We start from the raw sequence: 17,554 nt of genomic DNA on the forward strand, positions 1-17,554 counted from the left end.
TTTGTGGAGGACAACTTAAGGCCCATCTGGTACTATGCTTCCGCGCCAGTGTTCATTTGGTGGGATATTGAAAATTGTGACATACCTCAAGGTTTTCCCGCTCACATTGTCGTCAGAGGATCATACGTACGCCGAGGAACCAAGGTTACAACGGAAGAATCACGATCATTGCAGTAGCTACCAATGCTGAACGTATTCTTCCGCACATATAGAACCGGTTGATTGATGGCAAGTGGGGTTGACTTCTATCATCTCAACGTCAATAGAAAATTTAATTTAATAGTGATATAGAAATAGTCATTAACTTTATTTCAAAATGTTAATATAAAATGAGTTCAAGTCAATTAGAGATACACTTACAAAATTTAAAAATATAGATATTTATATAAAATTTGCTAAACATTTTACCTAAATTCACCCAATTGTTGTTAAAATTTTCACCTAAATTGATGTTATATTTTTTATTTAGGAAACTTGTCATAAATCCAAATTTTCATCACCAAAAATTGTATATGTCATAATAAGATAAAAGCAATGTCACATATTTATCAATACATGTCATCATTGTTTTTTTTAAATGAATATGGTGATGACACATAAGTAAATTTTAAAATAAATTACTTCACAAATAGTGTTTAGGGGATGAATATCGTAAATTTTTTGTCTTGATTAGTTAACATCTTACAAAAATTCATTGGTGTGAATTTTAGGGGAATATTTAATTTAATGCCAAATGCAATTTGATGTCTTCAATATATTTCTACCCTGTCTAATTTTTAAAAACTTCAATTTCATTTAGCTTATGGATGTTTAATTCGGTAGAACCAAGGCAATTAAAACCGAACTAAACCAAGTGGTTCGAATTTGGTAATACGATTTAAACCAAATGGATGTTATTTTAAGAAACCGCAGCATATGAATATTGTTTGATACATAAATCGAAAACTAAATAAACCGATTAATAGAAATATAATAGAATAGTTATATGTAAATTATATAATATAACTGATATATAGGTAATTTATTTTATTCATATGATCTTGATATTTAATACGTTAATTTGAATAATTTGCTATTTTAAAAATAATATATGATATTATTATCTTTTCTTATATGATCTTATGAAAATGAAAATAATATTCTTAACTATTTATGTTTCTTAATGGTTAAATAAAACAGAAAACCTTCTTTTGACATTTAGAGTACTTAAAATATCTTCATGTTTTAATACATTTGATTTTAATCATATAAAAATTGACAAAATATTAGAAAAAAATAAATATATAGTTATGGTTTTTGGGTAAAACTGAGTAAACTGAAAATTGATAATATATATAAACCAAACCAAATTAGATATGATTGTAGTATGGTAGATACTTTTGATAAACCAAAAAACAAACAGGAACCGGACCAAAATCTGGATTGAAGGGTCTTTATAACCCTATACTACTACTACTACCCTCGTTCCCTCCAAGATCAATCTCTCTCTCTCCATTTTGAAAAAGCCGTTTGGTTTCCGGGGAAACTCTGGATCATCGTTCCGGTTAGGATCCAGCGCAATCTATCCGTCAGCTCTGAGGATTCTCTCGCCGATCACGCTCAAATCGTCACACCCCAAAATCGATTGATTAACTTCGCCGCCGCGTCAGAGAAGAGCCCTAGAGAGAGCTCGTTTTCACCAAACTAGAGTTATCTCCGACTCGCCTCCCTCCGATGACCTCTCGGTATTGTGCCATTTTAACTTCTTTCGATCTAGAAGATGTTAGATCATTCATTATCTATCTCTTAAGAAGTAAGTTGCTTGATGGATGATTCAGAATCTTGTGCTAAAACACTATCTTGATTGCTCTCTAATTTTGAAGCGGAGAGAGGGAAGGTAACAACACAGATCAGGAAGGCGTTACAGGGAGGAAGCAGAAAGGATGTCGCTGCAGGCAGTCTAAATGCTTAAAGCTGTAAGCTTGTTTCAGCTTCAGTGACTAATTAGTATTGCGTTGTTAATCGAGATGCGAACCTAGTGTTGAAACTGAGTAAGCTTTAGAGAGTTTCCTTCAGATTACAACACTTTGAGATATGTTGAACTGATTGGTTATTTAGGTACTGTGACTGCTTTGCGTCTGGAGTGTTATGTAACGACTGTGATTGTGCTGATTGCCATAACAACGCTGACAACTCTTATGCAAGAGAAGCAGCTGTTTTGAATTTACTAGATCGTAATCCAAATGCATTCAAAGGAAAGCCTCCCAGCTTTTCAATTGACAAGCAGGTATGTTCTTAATTTGTGAGACTGGAGAAACAAAATACTGTAGCTTTACCCACAAAACAATAAGTGGATAATGATGTGTGCTTTGTATTATACTCCAAGGCTGCAACTGATACTAAACTCGGACTGCTTTCGAGAGGATGCAAATGCAAAAGAACCAAGTGCCTGAAGAAGTACTGCGAATGCTTTCAGGCTAATGCTCTGTGCTCTGGCAACTGTAAATGCATCAACTGCGAGAATGTCAGTGCTCTAGGAGCTACTAACAGACACAACGTCGGCTTTAATACTCCTGATAATTTGATTTGTGCTCCTCAGAGTTCCCTACAGGTATACCGGAGGAGAAGATACAGAGAGTTGTTACCTGAGGCAAGTGAACTATACTACCTCTTTCAGAAAGTATGCACTGTTAATACTCATTATCATTTTGTCTGGAATAGCAGTGGAATTCGTGTCCAGCTCCTTTAAGTTCGATGCCTGACAATTACATTCTTGATTCTCTCGAGTACCCTATGTACAGCTCTCCTAAACTCCCTTACAGGTACGCTTTTAGCATTTTCCTACATGATAATATATCCTTGTTCTTCACCTTATAGTCAAGATATTTAACTGCATTTTTATTGTGACATCAGAAAGAAAAGGTCACGGCTAGGATGTAACACTCCCAAACTTGTTCCAGACTTGGGGGATCTAAGATCGCTTCTCTTAGCAGCATCTGAATCTGCTACAGCCAATGCAGGTATTAGACCTACCATTCTATATTGCTTTTAAATCTCTCGACTATTAGCAGTCAACATCCCAGTGTTGGAGCTGCAATCAGGTTTACAAGACAAGAACAGGATATGTATAAAGCCTGATGATAAGGAGCTATGGAATGAGTCTGAGAGCGGTATTGTGGAAGAAGAAGATATACAATCCTGTGGAAGATTGATCCAACTGATTGATGCTCAATACAACGACGAGGTGAATTCCCAAACCAAGACAAGTTCCCCTGAAAGAGATGTATACATGGAGCAGGAAAGAGCAGTGCTTGAAACTTTCAGAGACTGCCTCCACAAGTACATGAAGGTTGGATTCAAGAAAGGTACTAACTACTACCACTTTTAGTTTCTATTTTGTGACAAGCACAGAGACACAGAGTTGAACCGTTGAATTAGAGAGACAAATCAAGAAGTCTTAAACATTAAACTCACAAATCGAAACCACACATTAATAATGGAACTACAAGAGCTATCTCATTCCCACATAGCAACTTCCATGAACCCATCCTCAGTTGCACATCCTCTGAACATCCCATTAGAGTTAAACCCACAAACCACCTCTCCTTTATTCGACACAGCAATAAGTCCAGCGAACCCTTCGTCGAGCCGATGCTTGATGACGTAATCAACCGCTTCTTGTAGCCCAACTCCTTTGTACTCCATAACAGCCGACACGTCACGCGCCAGCGTCGACCTTATGATGGCTTCTCCTTCTCCGGTGCACGACACTCCACAGAGCTCCGAGGCATACGTCCCCGCTCCTATCAGCGGCGAGTCTCCTATCCTTCCCATCATCTTGTTCATCAGACCACCGGTTGATGTCCCGGCGGCGCACCGTCCCTCTCTGTCCACCACCACGCAACCTACTGTCTCCGGCGCGTAAATGCTTATCGGAAGTCCGTTCATCTGGAGTGGACTGTCGGTTGCCGCGGCGCCGGCGCATCCTATCAGTGGGACCCGGTAATCAAACTGGAAATAAACAAACAAACAAAAAGTTGTAAGAAAACGAACAAAAGAACACTGACCACACGATGAAAGTCACGTGCGATGAATAAATGAACGGTGAGGATTAAGTCAAATCTATATACCAATATGGAGTTAGCTTCTTTGGCCAGCTTGAGCATCCCCACGTTGTCTTCCGTGACGAAGTAATCGTTGTCCACAGTTTCAACTCCCTAACAAAAACCAAATTGATTTCGGTTAACGCAGGAATCTTAAACCGAGCGGTTAAGAATTAAAAAAGGTGGAGGGGTAAAAGAGTAAATATACCTGTTTGCGGGCGAACTCCTCCGCGCCGGAGAAAGCAAGGTAAGAGTGGGGAGATTTGTCCATGACGAGACGAGCGAGAGATATCGGGTTCTTCACGGTGGTGATCCCCGAAACGGCGCCGCATCGTCTCTTCGTACCGTCCATAATGCTCGCTTCCATCTCCACCGTTCCATTCTCCGTCAAAGCAGATCCACGGCCTGAGTTAAACAGAGGATCTGTCTCTAATTCTCTCACCTGTTTAAATCGTTATAACGAAAAAACATAAATCAAATATCGAAAGAGAGGTGAAATAATATTATGAGACAAGGGAGATACGTACGACGAGCTCAACGACGTCAATAGCGGAGACATTGGAACGTAAAGCTGCTATACCGAGGTTGAGACAGCGAGTCAAAAGCTGTTTCGCCTGTTCTTGTCTTTCGACGGGAAGGTTAGGGTCGATTCCGGCTCCACCGTGTACTGCGATTGCCCATCTGCCCATTATTCTCTCTTTTCTTTTCTTTGTTGTTTAAACCTCTCTCTGTTGTCACAATGTATCTCACACAGTTTGATTGATTAATCCGAGTTTGATGGGAGAAGGAAGGAGTTGCATTGGGTCCTTTATATAGACCCTTGCGAGGAAAGATGGGTCAGCGTCTGCTCATTGCATTTATCTCAGTTTTATGTTTTTATTATTAAATAATCTTTTTAATTTCTTCCCTATTTCTTACCTTTTTAAAAAACAATTTTTTTTGTAATTGTTTGTTTCCTTTCTGTCAAACATTATCTTTTTAAATCAAATAAATAACTACCATTCAGAATACGGTAGACACTATTAAAGCATTAATAGTAATTATGATATCTTTAATCGTATAATTATTAACAAAATTGTTTTCGAATATGAAAACTGTAAAAGTCTAGTGATCATTATTTAGATTTATATATTGATCTTTAGTATTAAATATTACCGGTAGGTTACTGACATTTGCCAAGATGAAAACGTTATTCAGCTGAAATACTTAATATCATAGGTAGATGCAAATTGTATTCCACAACCCAAAAATTTTAAAACCAAAACAAAAGTAGTTCTCGGACTTTGAAAGTCTTGAGTTGAATTCCAAATCAGTTACTTTTATGACATGTATGAAGAGAGCGATAGTGGTTATTATGAATGTTTTATATATGGTCTCCATTTCATTTTTGTCATATTATTACACCATTGCGCCGAACATAGATCAATTTTAAAATGATACAATCTGTTTTGAAGGAAATAACTAATTAATTCTCACAACTTGAAAGAAATAGATTACAACTCCAACTTGGCACGCAATTTCCCGATTTGTTTGAATATATAACTGCCTTTCTTCCCCCCGTGTTTCCTCTTATATTTATCGTCAAAACTATGTGCTAATCAACGTCAAACACTCGTAGCTCGATATTATGTGTAAAGTCTATCTTGTCCATTTTTTAGGTCCAACTCGACAGGTTTATCAGAAATTTCTGTTTTTATAATCAATCTAACGTAATCGTATGCATCATAATCTTTCCTATGAGATGTATCGGATCTGTTTTTTATTATCCATCATATACATGCATTGAAACATTTCATTTTCTACGTCATACACTGAAACGTTTTTATGTCCTCGTGTAACAAGCCTCCTTTTGAAACATAAATATTTACAATAATGTTCTAGGTCAGCATGATGTCACTATATATATATGGTAACCCTTGTGGTTTTTTTTTTTTTTTTTTGCCATATGAAATTTCCATTTATCTTAAAAGTATCACAACAAAAAGATACAACACCGTAAAGGTCTAAGCCCAGCATAAAGCCCAAACGTATTAAACATAAAGCCCCAAAACACAAGGGCAATTAAGCTCAAAAAAGAAAACCCGATCGGCGCCATACGTTACCACGCATCGGGAAATTCACTTGGACGTACACGTGTTGAGACCTCGCCATCAAGGGACACGCGTCACTAGGTCACCACATCTTGACTCAAACTACGAGTCATCACCGGAGAAAAACGAAACGAACACGTGTTTCACCGGAATACACCGCAACCACCGCACACCGAACCCATCGAACCACCGAACGGATGAAGAAAAACCAGAGACTACAACATCTCCTCCTTCATCGCTTTAGCACATCATCGGAGAGTTTCATCGCCTATCGAGATCTCATCCGATTATCAAGCCATCAAACGTGAAGACAAGAGAACATTCACCAAGCACCCATTCAAAGGAAACACCGCGACCAATCTCTCCAAACTGAAAGACGTCGACGGATCCTAATCATCAACCACCGGGGCTTTCGAGAAACAGAACCACAAGCAAAGAAACCCACTAGCTTCAAGCATACACAACGATGCCTAAGCTCCACCAACAGAGATCGTCATCGACCCAGTCGAGATCTCCTCCGACTCCCAGAGAATCAAAGCTATAGACCCATCGATCGCATCACAAAGGAAAATAAATTTCTATTGTCGGCGGTGCAGAGTAACCCTTGTGGTTTACTACAAATGAATGATATAGGAAAATTAATATATTTTGTTAAATATAAAAATAATAATAAATTATTGAACAGAAATATCTTTAATTTACAAAATTTATTAAAATCTTTTGCAGTTCATATGTGGCAATAAAATATATGTTACAGTTGTTCACATGATAGTTTATTATTTCTCAGAAAAATAAAATATCATGTTTATTAAATATAGATTTATATGTACACTTTTTGAAACTATATGTACACATCTTCTGTCCATCTTTATTTTGGTCCACAATTTCAGGATTGCACGATCATAATAAACCAATTATCAATTCTACCCTTTAACAAAAAAATAAAATAATAAACCAATTATGAATTATATTCTGAGACTTAGCAAACCCTTTTTTAAAAAAACAAATTATATTTTGAAACTTTCATTTTAGAAATATCAGATGAAAGTTAGTACTATGAATATATATGTTAGTTTTACATTCGATTTCATAAATCAATTTTAAATATACTTATAAAACCAAAAGTACTTTTATTAAAATTAGTATTAAACATCATCATTTGGCTAGCGGTGCAGTTGGAGAGTACTCGTCACATCTCTCAGTCTCTCTCTCCACAGAACCACAGGGTTGGATTCTCCGTGATTTTCTATTTCACGTTCGAAAACGACAGAGCGTAGTGACATTTAGCTGTGGATTCCAATAGATTCCGTCACGTGACAAACTCCAACAAGAAGACGTCTCTTCTCTTCCCTCTTTGTATGGCTCTCCCATGTTTGAGGGGTCAATTTGGATCCCCACTATCATGGAATCTTGCCCTCTCATTCATGTTTTTGGGGACCCCACCTCTCGTCGTCTTTTTAACTGCAAAATAAATAATAAATACTCTGAAAAGATATGGTTTCAAAAAAAATTCATGAAAATATCAAAAAAATTTAAAGAAAACTGAATGATTTTGCGAGAGAAAATATTTGGCGAAGTGCATCAGTTGACAAAAAAAAAAACGAGCCAAGTGCATCAATAGCTTTTTTTTTTTTTTGAGAAACATCAATAGCTTTTTAAGTTGTCTTTTAGTGGGAGTTGATTTGTGTTCTATATGTACTGTAATCGAAAGAACTATTAGGGAAACTGTATCCCTTAGATCATTAGAGTTGTTACTTTCATATGAAATAAATAGCTCTTTTCCACAACTAGTATATTATCATAAAATATAGGAAACAAAACGTATTTTGCCGTCTACTAAACCACTGATGGAAGCCAAGTTTGACACAAGGTTATTTAATTATTTTTTTGTGTCTAAAGTGAGCTATTTATAATATTTTCTCGAGATTTTAGTTATTGGGGGAAAAAGTATATAACACCCAAGCCTGATAACACCTATAGAGGCGGCGGTTAATAGAACTTGCGATCGGCTGGGTTTTTCGTAATTTAAAACGCATTTGAGCATTTTCTTTTTTTCGAGATAATTATAAAAGAAGGGATCGAAAACAAAACCTCTTAAAGGACAAATTTCTAAACTCGCTTCCAACATGTGACAACTGAAACACCAAAACTAGAAGTCATGTTAGAACCATAGAAGATAGGCTTATCCGACTAGATTACACGTGGTATTTCCTAATTGGCGTAAGCAAATCTTCAAGAGAAGATTGCAGTTTGCCTCGTGTCAGAAGTCCACTCATTCTGACGAGTCTCTGACCAAAGGCTATCTTACACACCTATTGTTACCCCCACAAAAAAGTAGCAGTGAACGAAACTCATGGCATCTCTTGCAACCGTCGCCGCCGTGAAACCATCTGCCGCCCTCGGCAGCTCACTAGCTGGAGCCAAGCTCCCCTTCAAGCCTTCCAGCCTAAGCATCAAACCCAAATCCGTCAGGTAATCAAAGCTCTTTATTTATCTATTAATTTAGGTTAATATGCTACTTAAACGACACTAACAATTTGAAGTAGATACTCGTGATGAAAATGATATATATATATATATATATAATAATTATGGTAGTTTCCTCTCTTGTAATCAATTAGCTTGAGGTAGATACTCGTGATGAAATGATATATATATATATATATATAATAATTAATATATATATAATAATTGTGGTAGTTTCCTCTCTTGTAATCAATTAGCTTGAGGTTGTTCTTCATCATTACTAGGTCTGGTGCCGTGGTGGCCAAGTATGGAGACAAGAGTGTCTAATTCGACTTAGAAGATTTGGGAAACACAACTGGTCAATGGGATCTATACGGCTCTGATGCTCCTTCTCTTTACAACCCTCTTCAGGTTTATCCATCTCAAAAACTTGACATAGATTTTTATACTTCAAACAATATTATTGTGAAAGATATACTCTTCTTCTTTGCTTACTTGTAGAGCAAGTTTTTTGAGACATTCGCTGCACCATTCACAAAGAGAGGATTGCTCCTCAAGTTCTTGATTCTTGGAGGAGGATCTTTGCTTACTTATGTCAGCGCTTCATCCACTGGCGATGTTCTTCCCATCAAGAGAGGTCCTCAGGAGAAGCCTAAGCTTGGTCCTCGCGGCAAACTCTGATTTAAATTCATGCAATGTTTGTTACCTTCCCATTATCATTTCTCAATGCTTTTAACTCTTTAAATTATTGTATGTATATTCTGTTTCTCTGTTACATTTGAACCGTTTTTCTTTCCCTAGCTTTACAAAAGAAATATTATTTTCTCAAGAGTATCTCCATGCCTTAGGACTTTTTGTTGTTCCAAGAGATTCAAGATAAGAGCTAGTCTTCTTGTTGATCATGCTTGACATTCTGGTCAACAGTTTCTTGCGTGGTGTTTCGTTCTTTTCTTTCTTCGGTTGCTCATGGTCTTCCATGTTCCATTGCATTACCTGTGACAGTGAAATGGTAGATTTGCTCTTTTTAGGTCTCTCCTCCAAAAGACAAAAGTCCTTTTCTTCTTCCTTCTTAGGACTCTCTGTTTCCTTCACTATATCTCTCTTAAAAACCGCAACTTCAGATTCCTGTGTTAGCTGATCAGCTTCAAGAACATCTTCTATTCTTGACAGTACCGTGTGCGCCAAGCTTTCAAGAACTCTTGAATAACTCTCCAATATAGCTAACCCTATATCCTGCAATTTAACATATTTTTAAGATAGAACACAAACAAGTAAATAATGTTTAATTTTATATAGTTTTTTTTTGTGATTGATTACTTTGTTGAATTGTATCTTGCTGATGTCAAGTGTGGATTGAGATATCCCTGGGAAAACTTGTTTGAGAAGAAACAAGATGGTTGCTGCTCTTTCTTCTAGTAGCTGTCTCTTCTCCATACTCAGATTGGTACTAAATGGAGACGATGACTTGTTGTCTTTCTGCACTATCTTTCTCTTCCATATCACAACCGAAGCTTCGATTTTGTTCTTTAGTTCGAGTATCTTGTGCTCTGATGATAAATCCATCTCAAGAAGGAACTGCTCTGCATCAAACATGTCTAGTGTTAACATTCTGTAGATTGTGTCTCCAAGACTAACTCTCCCTTTCTGTAAAGACAACAACAACAAGAATACACTGATAAGAATAAATAATCAAAAGGGAGAGCTAGTCTTGGAGAAAAGTGTTTAGGGTTTTATACCTTAGGAAGCGAGTCGATGTAGCTCTCAGGGATCTCCATTTGAGACAAGACTTCAGCGTTTATGGCCATTGCCGATTCAAGAACTTGGCTCACACACTCTCTCTGACTCAGTAGAAACGTTTTGGACGTTTCAGATAAGCCTGTAGGTGGAACTTTCACTGTTGGAAGCCACCATTTATCATCATTCCTGGTCGAGTTACTTGTTAAAGATTCAGGAGAATCAGTTGTGATGTAATAAAACTCATCCTGATCCTTGAAACTATCAAGACAATCCTGCAAAGTTGTGAACCTTAGATGTTGTTGATGCAAATTCAAGAAGCAAAGTTTAAGTATATGTGTTTGACTTACAGTAAGCATCACATCGAGTTTCTTAAGAGCAGGGATGTTGGAGACAAGATCTCTTCTCTGTCTCGTAGTCATCACCTCTATTGAAGAACCATCTTTGTTTGTTTGTTGTGTTGGAGAGAACTCAACTATATGATCAGTAACAGAGAGAAGCCATCCGATTTCTCTTCTCCACCGTTCTTTTCTATCTTCAGAGATTGGCTCTAAACGCCGTTGCTCACCAAACGCAGAAGCTGAAAGATTTGTGATTGCGTTTGATAATGCCAGTGCTGATGACACACCTTCGCCTCCTCCTGACATGTCTTCTCCTAGAAGAAGTTTCGCAAACTTTTCTTTCATCTGTTCCTTTTCTGTAACAAATGTATATAATGAAGCACATGAGTTTTGTCTAATGAGATCTATCATCACAACCCTAACTTAAAAGTCAAGAAACCTCAAGATTACTCTCTCATTATAGCCCTAGCTTACGACACACGAGACATTAACATATAATGCAATAACTTCAATAAAGTCTTAGCCTGAAACCGAATAATAACCCTCAAGATGACTCATTAATGTAAAACAAAATATTATCTAATGAATCTATCATCACAAACCTAACGTACTACACAAGAAACCTCAAAGATAACGCTATCATAATGGTTATAAACATGAATACAAATATTATCTCCCTTGCCTGCTTCTTCTTGTAATTCTTCATCAGTTGCTTCAGACGTCTGAGTGGTCTTGTCCTTAATCAGAGGCGGTAACGTTGGCAGGACGCTCAAGGCTGCAGTTTTCTTGAAAACAGTTTCATCATCAAGGTCTGGATCTTCAAGTCTCAAGGCATAATCAGAGTTCCATTTCTTGATTTGCCGTGAAGATGACTTTTGATCCTTCATGCTCTCGATATCGAACATCCTGAACTTATTGCTTTCTTCTTCTTCTTCCTCACCAGCTCTCACCCTTTCCACGATTTTCTTAAATCTAAGGAGAGGTTTTCTGTTTTTCAATCTCTCTGTTTTTTCTTCTTGTAACAAAGACGAGTTTTTAGGCGGATGAGACATCAAGAACAAAACAGAAAGAGTTGTTTGATGTTGTTGTAAGAGAACAAACTCTTAAAACCGTCTGGTAAGAGAAATAATATACGCAAGTGCATGGCAAATCCAGAATAGCATTTTGAGTCTTTGACTTCTGTTTGATGCTGCATTTTCTCTGTTTTTTACCTCATTGAATTATCAACTAACTAACCGATTTGTTGTCTGAAAATTCCATGGATAGATGTACCATTACAGTTATATAAACAAATTTAGGATTCAAGTTTATATTCAAGAAGAAACTAACAAATTTCCTACCAAAAAGAAGTTTATATTTTAGGATGCTGTGTTTTACATCTGGAAAGACAGAAAGCTTTACTTTACTATTTACAAGCTGTAATCACAAATGTTTATTTATAATCACTCTAACACACGTACATTCTAGTTAGGTGTATAAATAAAGATTTGATGATGTACATATATATATATATACTAATAACGTCCATAAATGTTTGTGTTCGTCCATGTTTCTAACGTTATCTATGTGTGCGTCGTTTACAATATCCACATGTACAAAAGTTACAGAGGAAACACTAATATATTTTATGCATACCGTTTAATAATATCCAGCTCTTCTCATACACAAACAACCACTTGTACAAAATCACATGTACATCTTTTCATTTATCACTAACCACCAATATCTTTTCAAAACTATACTTAAACAGAATGTTAGTATCCAGATGTACACCAGTAAACATTATAATTGTCATGGACTGTTTTATTTCTGCATCTCATTTAACTAAAAATTTTCTTTACAAACACATAAGACATGATGATCTAACAAAATAAATTTTCACACGACATTCCAAGACGTTAACACAAGTTTGACTAGAAGTGTCATGTGAATTTTTATTTTGTCATTATACCTAACTCCAGTGAGGTAAATAATCTACAGATTACCTCATTCTCACGCCTTCTCGAGACTGATCGTTTACGGTTTAACAAGAAAGGAGACTAATTTAGCCAGAAAGTGAGACTGTTCAGATGTTTATCGTTCCAAACGCTGAGGAATCAGAGAACCCTCACAATAGAAGTGCAAAGTATCAAGAAACAGTCCCTCAGCGGAGAGATTCATAAGAATACTCAATATATTCAAATGGGGACCTGACTGTTGAAATTCATGAGTGTTTGTCTCATGTCAAGAGAGTATTCAGTTAACTTGTAACTAAATCCCTTCAACCATACAACAGGAACTCACCCCTACAATGGAAGAGACAACCAACTGGTGGTTGAATCCTCTTAAACAGCCTACACTATAACCAATATCCTAGATAGTAAACTTGTTATGTGTGGCAAAGAAGCTCTAGTTTAAATCTATTTCTTGTAAAGTGGCACAACACTTTCAGTTTGTTCACTTAAGGATAATAGGAATTAGAATCAGTAATCTAGAACATAAGAGAAGATAAATAAGAGTTTAGAGTGAGTTTTACAAGTATTAGGCTGCCTTAAGAGAGAAAAACCATAATGCTTAACTCTCTACATTGTGAATATTGTTTAGACACAAGATAGAGAGAGAGAGCCACAAATTTAGACAGAGAGAACTTGTATTGATATTGTTCAAATGTAACAAGAGATGGTGAAGGTCTTTAAATAGAGGATCACTTACAATAAACTATGAATAAATCAGGGAATGACTAAACTAATAATATTGTGGGGTTTCTGATAAACACAAGGAGGATACAGCCAAGTTTAATCTAGGCCAGAGGCAGTAGAGAGTGACAGGAGAGAGATGGGCACAGTCTGGTTGAGTGAAAGTGACAGGTCTGCTCTCCTCCTTATGCATCACATGTGATCTTTCTTGCTTAATTTCAAACCAGATCCTTTCTTTTGAATTTAAACTGGTTTCCTTGACTTCTCAGAAGTTCCCAACGTCCATAATAGTCTACACAACTCCTTTCTTGCCTTGCAAGGTAAGTTAGGTCAATAAGGTAGTTTCTGGAGCAAGCATGTATGGACAGAACCAAATTAGCTTCTCTTGATGAACTCTCTTTGGATCATCAACTAGCTTCTTCTTCTGGACATTCCTTTCTTTATTTCAACACTGACGCTGATAAAGCTTTAGAGGTTCTCAAATTCAACCTAGACCATTGGCTAGTACGTTCAATCCTTCAGTTTTTCAAATGGGTTTGAAGAAGCTAGGCTTTACGGGGAAATGTATAGAAACGATACAGGGTCTGGTTGGTAACGTGTATGTTAGTGTTCGCCCTGGTGTGCTCTCTGAGCTTGTGAAAGCGTTAGGACGTGCTAAGATGGTGAGCAAAGCTTTTGTCTGTGTTTTACCAAGCAAAAGGAAGGAAGTGTAAATGATATGAGCTGACTGCGATCTTGTAACCGGTGCGGTCTTTAAATGTTAAGAAGAGAAAGAGAAGTAGCTAATCTTGTAACCGATCGCAGTCTGCTCATATCAATTTGGCATCTAAATCTTAATTTTATTGAATGAAATTGAAATAAAGAACCATAATTTTGCACCATTAATCTTCTTTCTAAAATAATTCTAAAATAATCTTCATCTGATTTTCAATCATTTACAACACTAAAATAATTTTTCATCTGATTTCCTCTATTCACCAACTCTGGTCGCTTCCACATGGTCTAAGTGCCACCTAACATTAATCTACGAAAAACAAATTTCATCTGAGTTAACTTTTTAATATGTCTAAACTATTTTAATAAAATTTATTTTTATCTTAAATCTTTTACTATATTTTCACTTATAGCCATTTCAACTCTCTAACAATGTTTTTAAGAATAATGTATATTAAATATATCTATTTCTTTTCTTTATTTTATAATAGTATCAATTATCATAATTTTAAGATATTTCTGAGATTTTGAATACTTTTAGTAATTTTTAATATTTAAATATTTTGAGTGTTTTCCGAGTATTTACGAGAAAAAGTTAAATGTATTTTTAGGGTCTTTTTTTTTGAATATTATGGATACAAATATCTAAATCAAATAGAACCAAAATCTGTTTGGAAATATAAAAAGTTTCTCACAAAACCCTAAAATACCGAACTGAAATTTAAAACCCTCGAGTGGAACCGTAATATACATATAACTAGATTAACTTTCCAAATCCGGACGGCGATGTTTTCTTCGGCTATGTCAAGCAGCCGCCGCTACCTACTCCTCCAGAGGAGGATGATGTCGTCTTCACCAAAACTATATCCGGTTGGGAGGGATCATCCCCGGCCTGAGGACCGCATCACCATTCTCGGTGGTCCATCAGCACTACTTGGTCGAGTCAAGTTCCTGATCGATGATATTGTAGACCTCGACGTTGCAGCCAAGCACGCCCGTCGAGCTGCTGCGTGGAAGAAGAGGATGGCACCGCACCGAGCCATCGAAACCTGCAATGCGATCATAGGCGCCATGTGCGACGCTGGGCGGTCAGGAGACGCCATTGATCTGTTCGATTTCTTTTTCAACAAATCAGAGATGAAACCAAACATCTCTTCCTGCAATCTAATCATCAAATCCCACTGCGAGCACGGCCGTCTCGACGACGCTCTCCGCCTCTACACTCACCTCTCCTCCTCGGAAAACACTACTCCTTCTCCCGACCACAAAACGTACGACCTCCTGACCAAGGCCCTGGTCGACGCCGGAACGATAAACCAAGCTCTGGATCTCTTGTTGGAAGGAAGAAGGGTCCTGTTCAATTTCCAAGAGCCAGGCATGTACATGAACCTCGTCCGTGGCTTCTTGGAACAAGGGAATCTCGACATGGCGTATCAGCTCCGGGACGACTTCACGACCTGTTCCATACGCAACAAAATCGCAGTCCTCGACTCCGTGTTTGTAGAGTATTTGTTCAAGCAAGGCAAGGACGAGGAGGCTATGGAGCTATACAGAAGCTCAGTGAACAACAAGGATGGCTTCACAGCAAATGGTACTGTCGGTAATCCCTATCTCAAATTATTGCTCACGTACGGCCAAAAAAAACAAGCCTGGGCATTGTTCCAGTATATGCTTGACAATTACGTATGCTGCTTTGGGTTTAACAAAGATACTGTCAATATGATGGTGAACGACGGTAATCCCTATCTGAAATTATTGCTCAAGTACCGCCAAAAAAAACAAGCGTGGGCATTGTTCCAGTATATGCTTGACAATTACGAATGCTGCTTTGGGTTTAACAAAGATACTGTCAATATGATGGTGAACGAGTGTTTCGATGTGGGACGGTTCGGCGATGCGGTCAACGTTTTCAACAAGGCAAAGGCAACGCTCCAGTACGGGCTTCCTGTTGAAGCATACAGGAACATTATTACAAGGTTGTGTCAAAACGGAAGGTTGTCCGATGCTGAGACTATGTTTAATGGATTAGTGAAAGAACAAGGATACCATAAACCAGATGTTGAAACCTATAAAGCATTGATTCGTGCATATGTTGAGTCTTCAAGGGTTGAGGATGCGGTTCAAACCTCAAACAAGATGATGGCTTCTAAACTCCACAGGGCCACTCAGTTGTTTTTCTAGTTTAGTGATTTTTTGCTTTTATATTATTTTGCTTCTTTTGTTTATGGTTTCATTAGTTTGTGTAGTAAGACTTTCATAATTTTCAATGCACAAGCTCTGCTGTTGACTTGAAAATTGGACGTCTTAATTCAACGAAAGTACAATGCAAATCCTTGAAGTTAATTCATTTGGATTCATGAATCTTTCTAGCGGATTGATATAGTCAACAAGATAATAGTGAGACGACTCTCTTACAAGATTTTATGAAGTTTTCAAAATTTTGAAAGTTACAATTCCTTTTCATGTTAATAATAAGCAGATGATTATAAATGAAAACTATAACTACCAAACAAAGAGAGAGAGAGAGCCCAGTAACCACATTTCAAAAAGGCAAGACTCAGTTTTGACACTTCTGTATAAAAACTTTGTTGTTCGGGCCAGCGATAGGAACCATGGGTGAATTTCACACCAATCGGATCTAGTTTGGAATGGAAGAGAATCAAACTGATTGCTTCGAATACTTTAGTGTTTCCACAGGTCTTGATCATGACATGATCATCAAACATGAACAAATTCGAAGCTAAGAGGAGATAAGTATCAACCGAGAAAAGCAAATTATAAACACAATTACGTCCACTTAAAGTTAATTTCCATCATCATTAAACCTTCTCAACCTTATGTGTGATGCTCTTGAACATGATCATGAATGTGTTTTCATTGCTGTTAGAAAATATTTTTTCAATGAGTTTCTCATAAAGATAAACCAGCCGCATAATGCACATTTAGTGCAATTTTTTGTATATTAACCAATAACATGACATTTCTGTGACCAAAAATATGTCATCTCTTTTATTTAACAATGACACATATGCTTATTGTTGTTAAGTTTTGAAGAAAAAAAATCTGAACTATTATTACTCTTGATAATCTTAAGCTTTTGATCATCACCTTATGAATGACCAAAATAGATATTATCTCAAACAAGATTATCGCTTCTAAACCAGATGTTGAACTTACAAAACATTGATTGGTGCATATGTTGAGTCTTCAAGGGTTGAGGATGCGGTTCAAACCTCAAACAAGATTATCGCAAAACTGCACAAGGCCACTAATTTGTTTTTCTAGTTTAATGATTTTTTTTGCTTTTATATTTTCTTCTTTTGTTTTTGGTTTCATTAGTTTATGTAATCAAGTCTTTCATAATTTTCAGTTTATTCTTTGAAAGAGAAAAACTTTCATTCAGTTTAATATGTGTTTACTTACAAGATGTTCCGTAAAAGTCTTTTGCAATT

The 17,554-nt window shown here is 36.8% G+C and overlaps 5 protein-coding genes across 5 annotated transcripts; 3 read left to right on the forward strand and 2 right to left on the reverse strand.

Moving 5' to 3' along the window:
• The first annotated feature begins 1,535 nt into the window (after positions 1–1,535).
• On the forward strand, positions 1,536–3,556 carry LOC106326029 (protein tesmin/TSO1-like CXC 8). The gene is made up of 7 exons (XM_013764073.1): positions 1,536–1,724; positions 1,863–1,955; positions 2,098–2,266; positions 2,366–2,629; positions 2,704–2,801; positions 2,893–2,999; positions 3,081–3,556. The coding sequence occupies exons 1-7, from the start codon at positions 1,714–1,716 to the stop codon at positions 3,365–3,367; spliced, it is 1,029 nt and encodes a 342-aa protein (XP_013619527.1). The 5' UTR covers positions 1,536–1,713; the 3' UTR covers positions 3,368–3,556.
• LOC106326018 (probable isoaspartyl peptidase/L-asparaginase 2) lies at positions 3,344–4,903 on the reverse strand. The gene is made up of 4 exons (XM_013764063.1): positions 4,610–4,903; positions 4,291–4,524; positions 4,110–4,196; positions 3,344–3,990 (listed from the first exon to the last, which is right to left on the reverse strand). Exons 1-4 carry the CDS (start codon positions 4,769–4,771, stop codon positions 3,496–3,498), a joined length of 978 nt encoding a protein of 325 aa, XP_013619517.1. The 5' UTR covers positions 4,772–4,903; the 3' UTR covers positions 3,344–3,495.
• A 3,354-nt stretch (positions 4,904–8,257) lies between these two features.
• Positions 8,258–9,463, forward strand: LOC106324076 (photosystem I reaction center subunit VI-1, chloroplastic). The gene is given in 3 exon segments (XM_013762098.1): positions 8,258–8,644; positions 8,923–9,049; positions 9,140–9,463. Coding segments are annotated over 3 exon segments (426 nt in total). The 5' UTR covers positions 8,258–8,525; the 3' UTR covers positions 9,320–9,463.
• Positions 9,325–13,337, reverse strand: LOC106324080 (rop guanine nucleotide exchange factor 13-like). Its single transcript, XM_013762104.1, is given in 5 exon segments — positions 9,325–9,871; positions 9,956–10,282; positions 10,375–10,647; positions 10,723–11,178; positions 11,370–13,337. Coding segments are annotated over 5 exon segments (1,860 nt in total). The 5' UTR covers positions 11,766–13,337; the 3' UTR covers positions 9,325–9,463.
• Positions 13,338–14,903: 1,566 nt separating this feature from the next.
• On the forward strand, positions 14,904–16,283 carry LOC106338976 (pentatricopeptide repeat-containing protein At3g60980, mitochondrial-like). The gene has a single exon (XM_013777827.1). It carries the CDS (start codon positions 14,904–14,906, stop codon positions 16,281–16,283), a length of 1,380 nt encoding a protein of 459 aa, XP_013633281.1.
• The last annotated feature ends 1,271 nt before the right edge of the window (positions 16,284–17,554 follow it).

The sequence above is a fragment of the Brassica oleracea genome, chromosome C1 (assembly GCF_000695525.1).
Source record: "Brassica oleracea var. oleracea cultivar TO1000 chromosome C1, BOL, whole genome shotgun sequence".
Lineage (NCBI taxonomy): Eukaryota > Viridiplantae > Streptophyta > Magnoliopsida > Brassicales > Brassicaceae > Brassica > Brassica oleracea.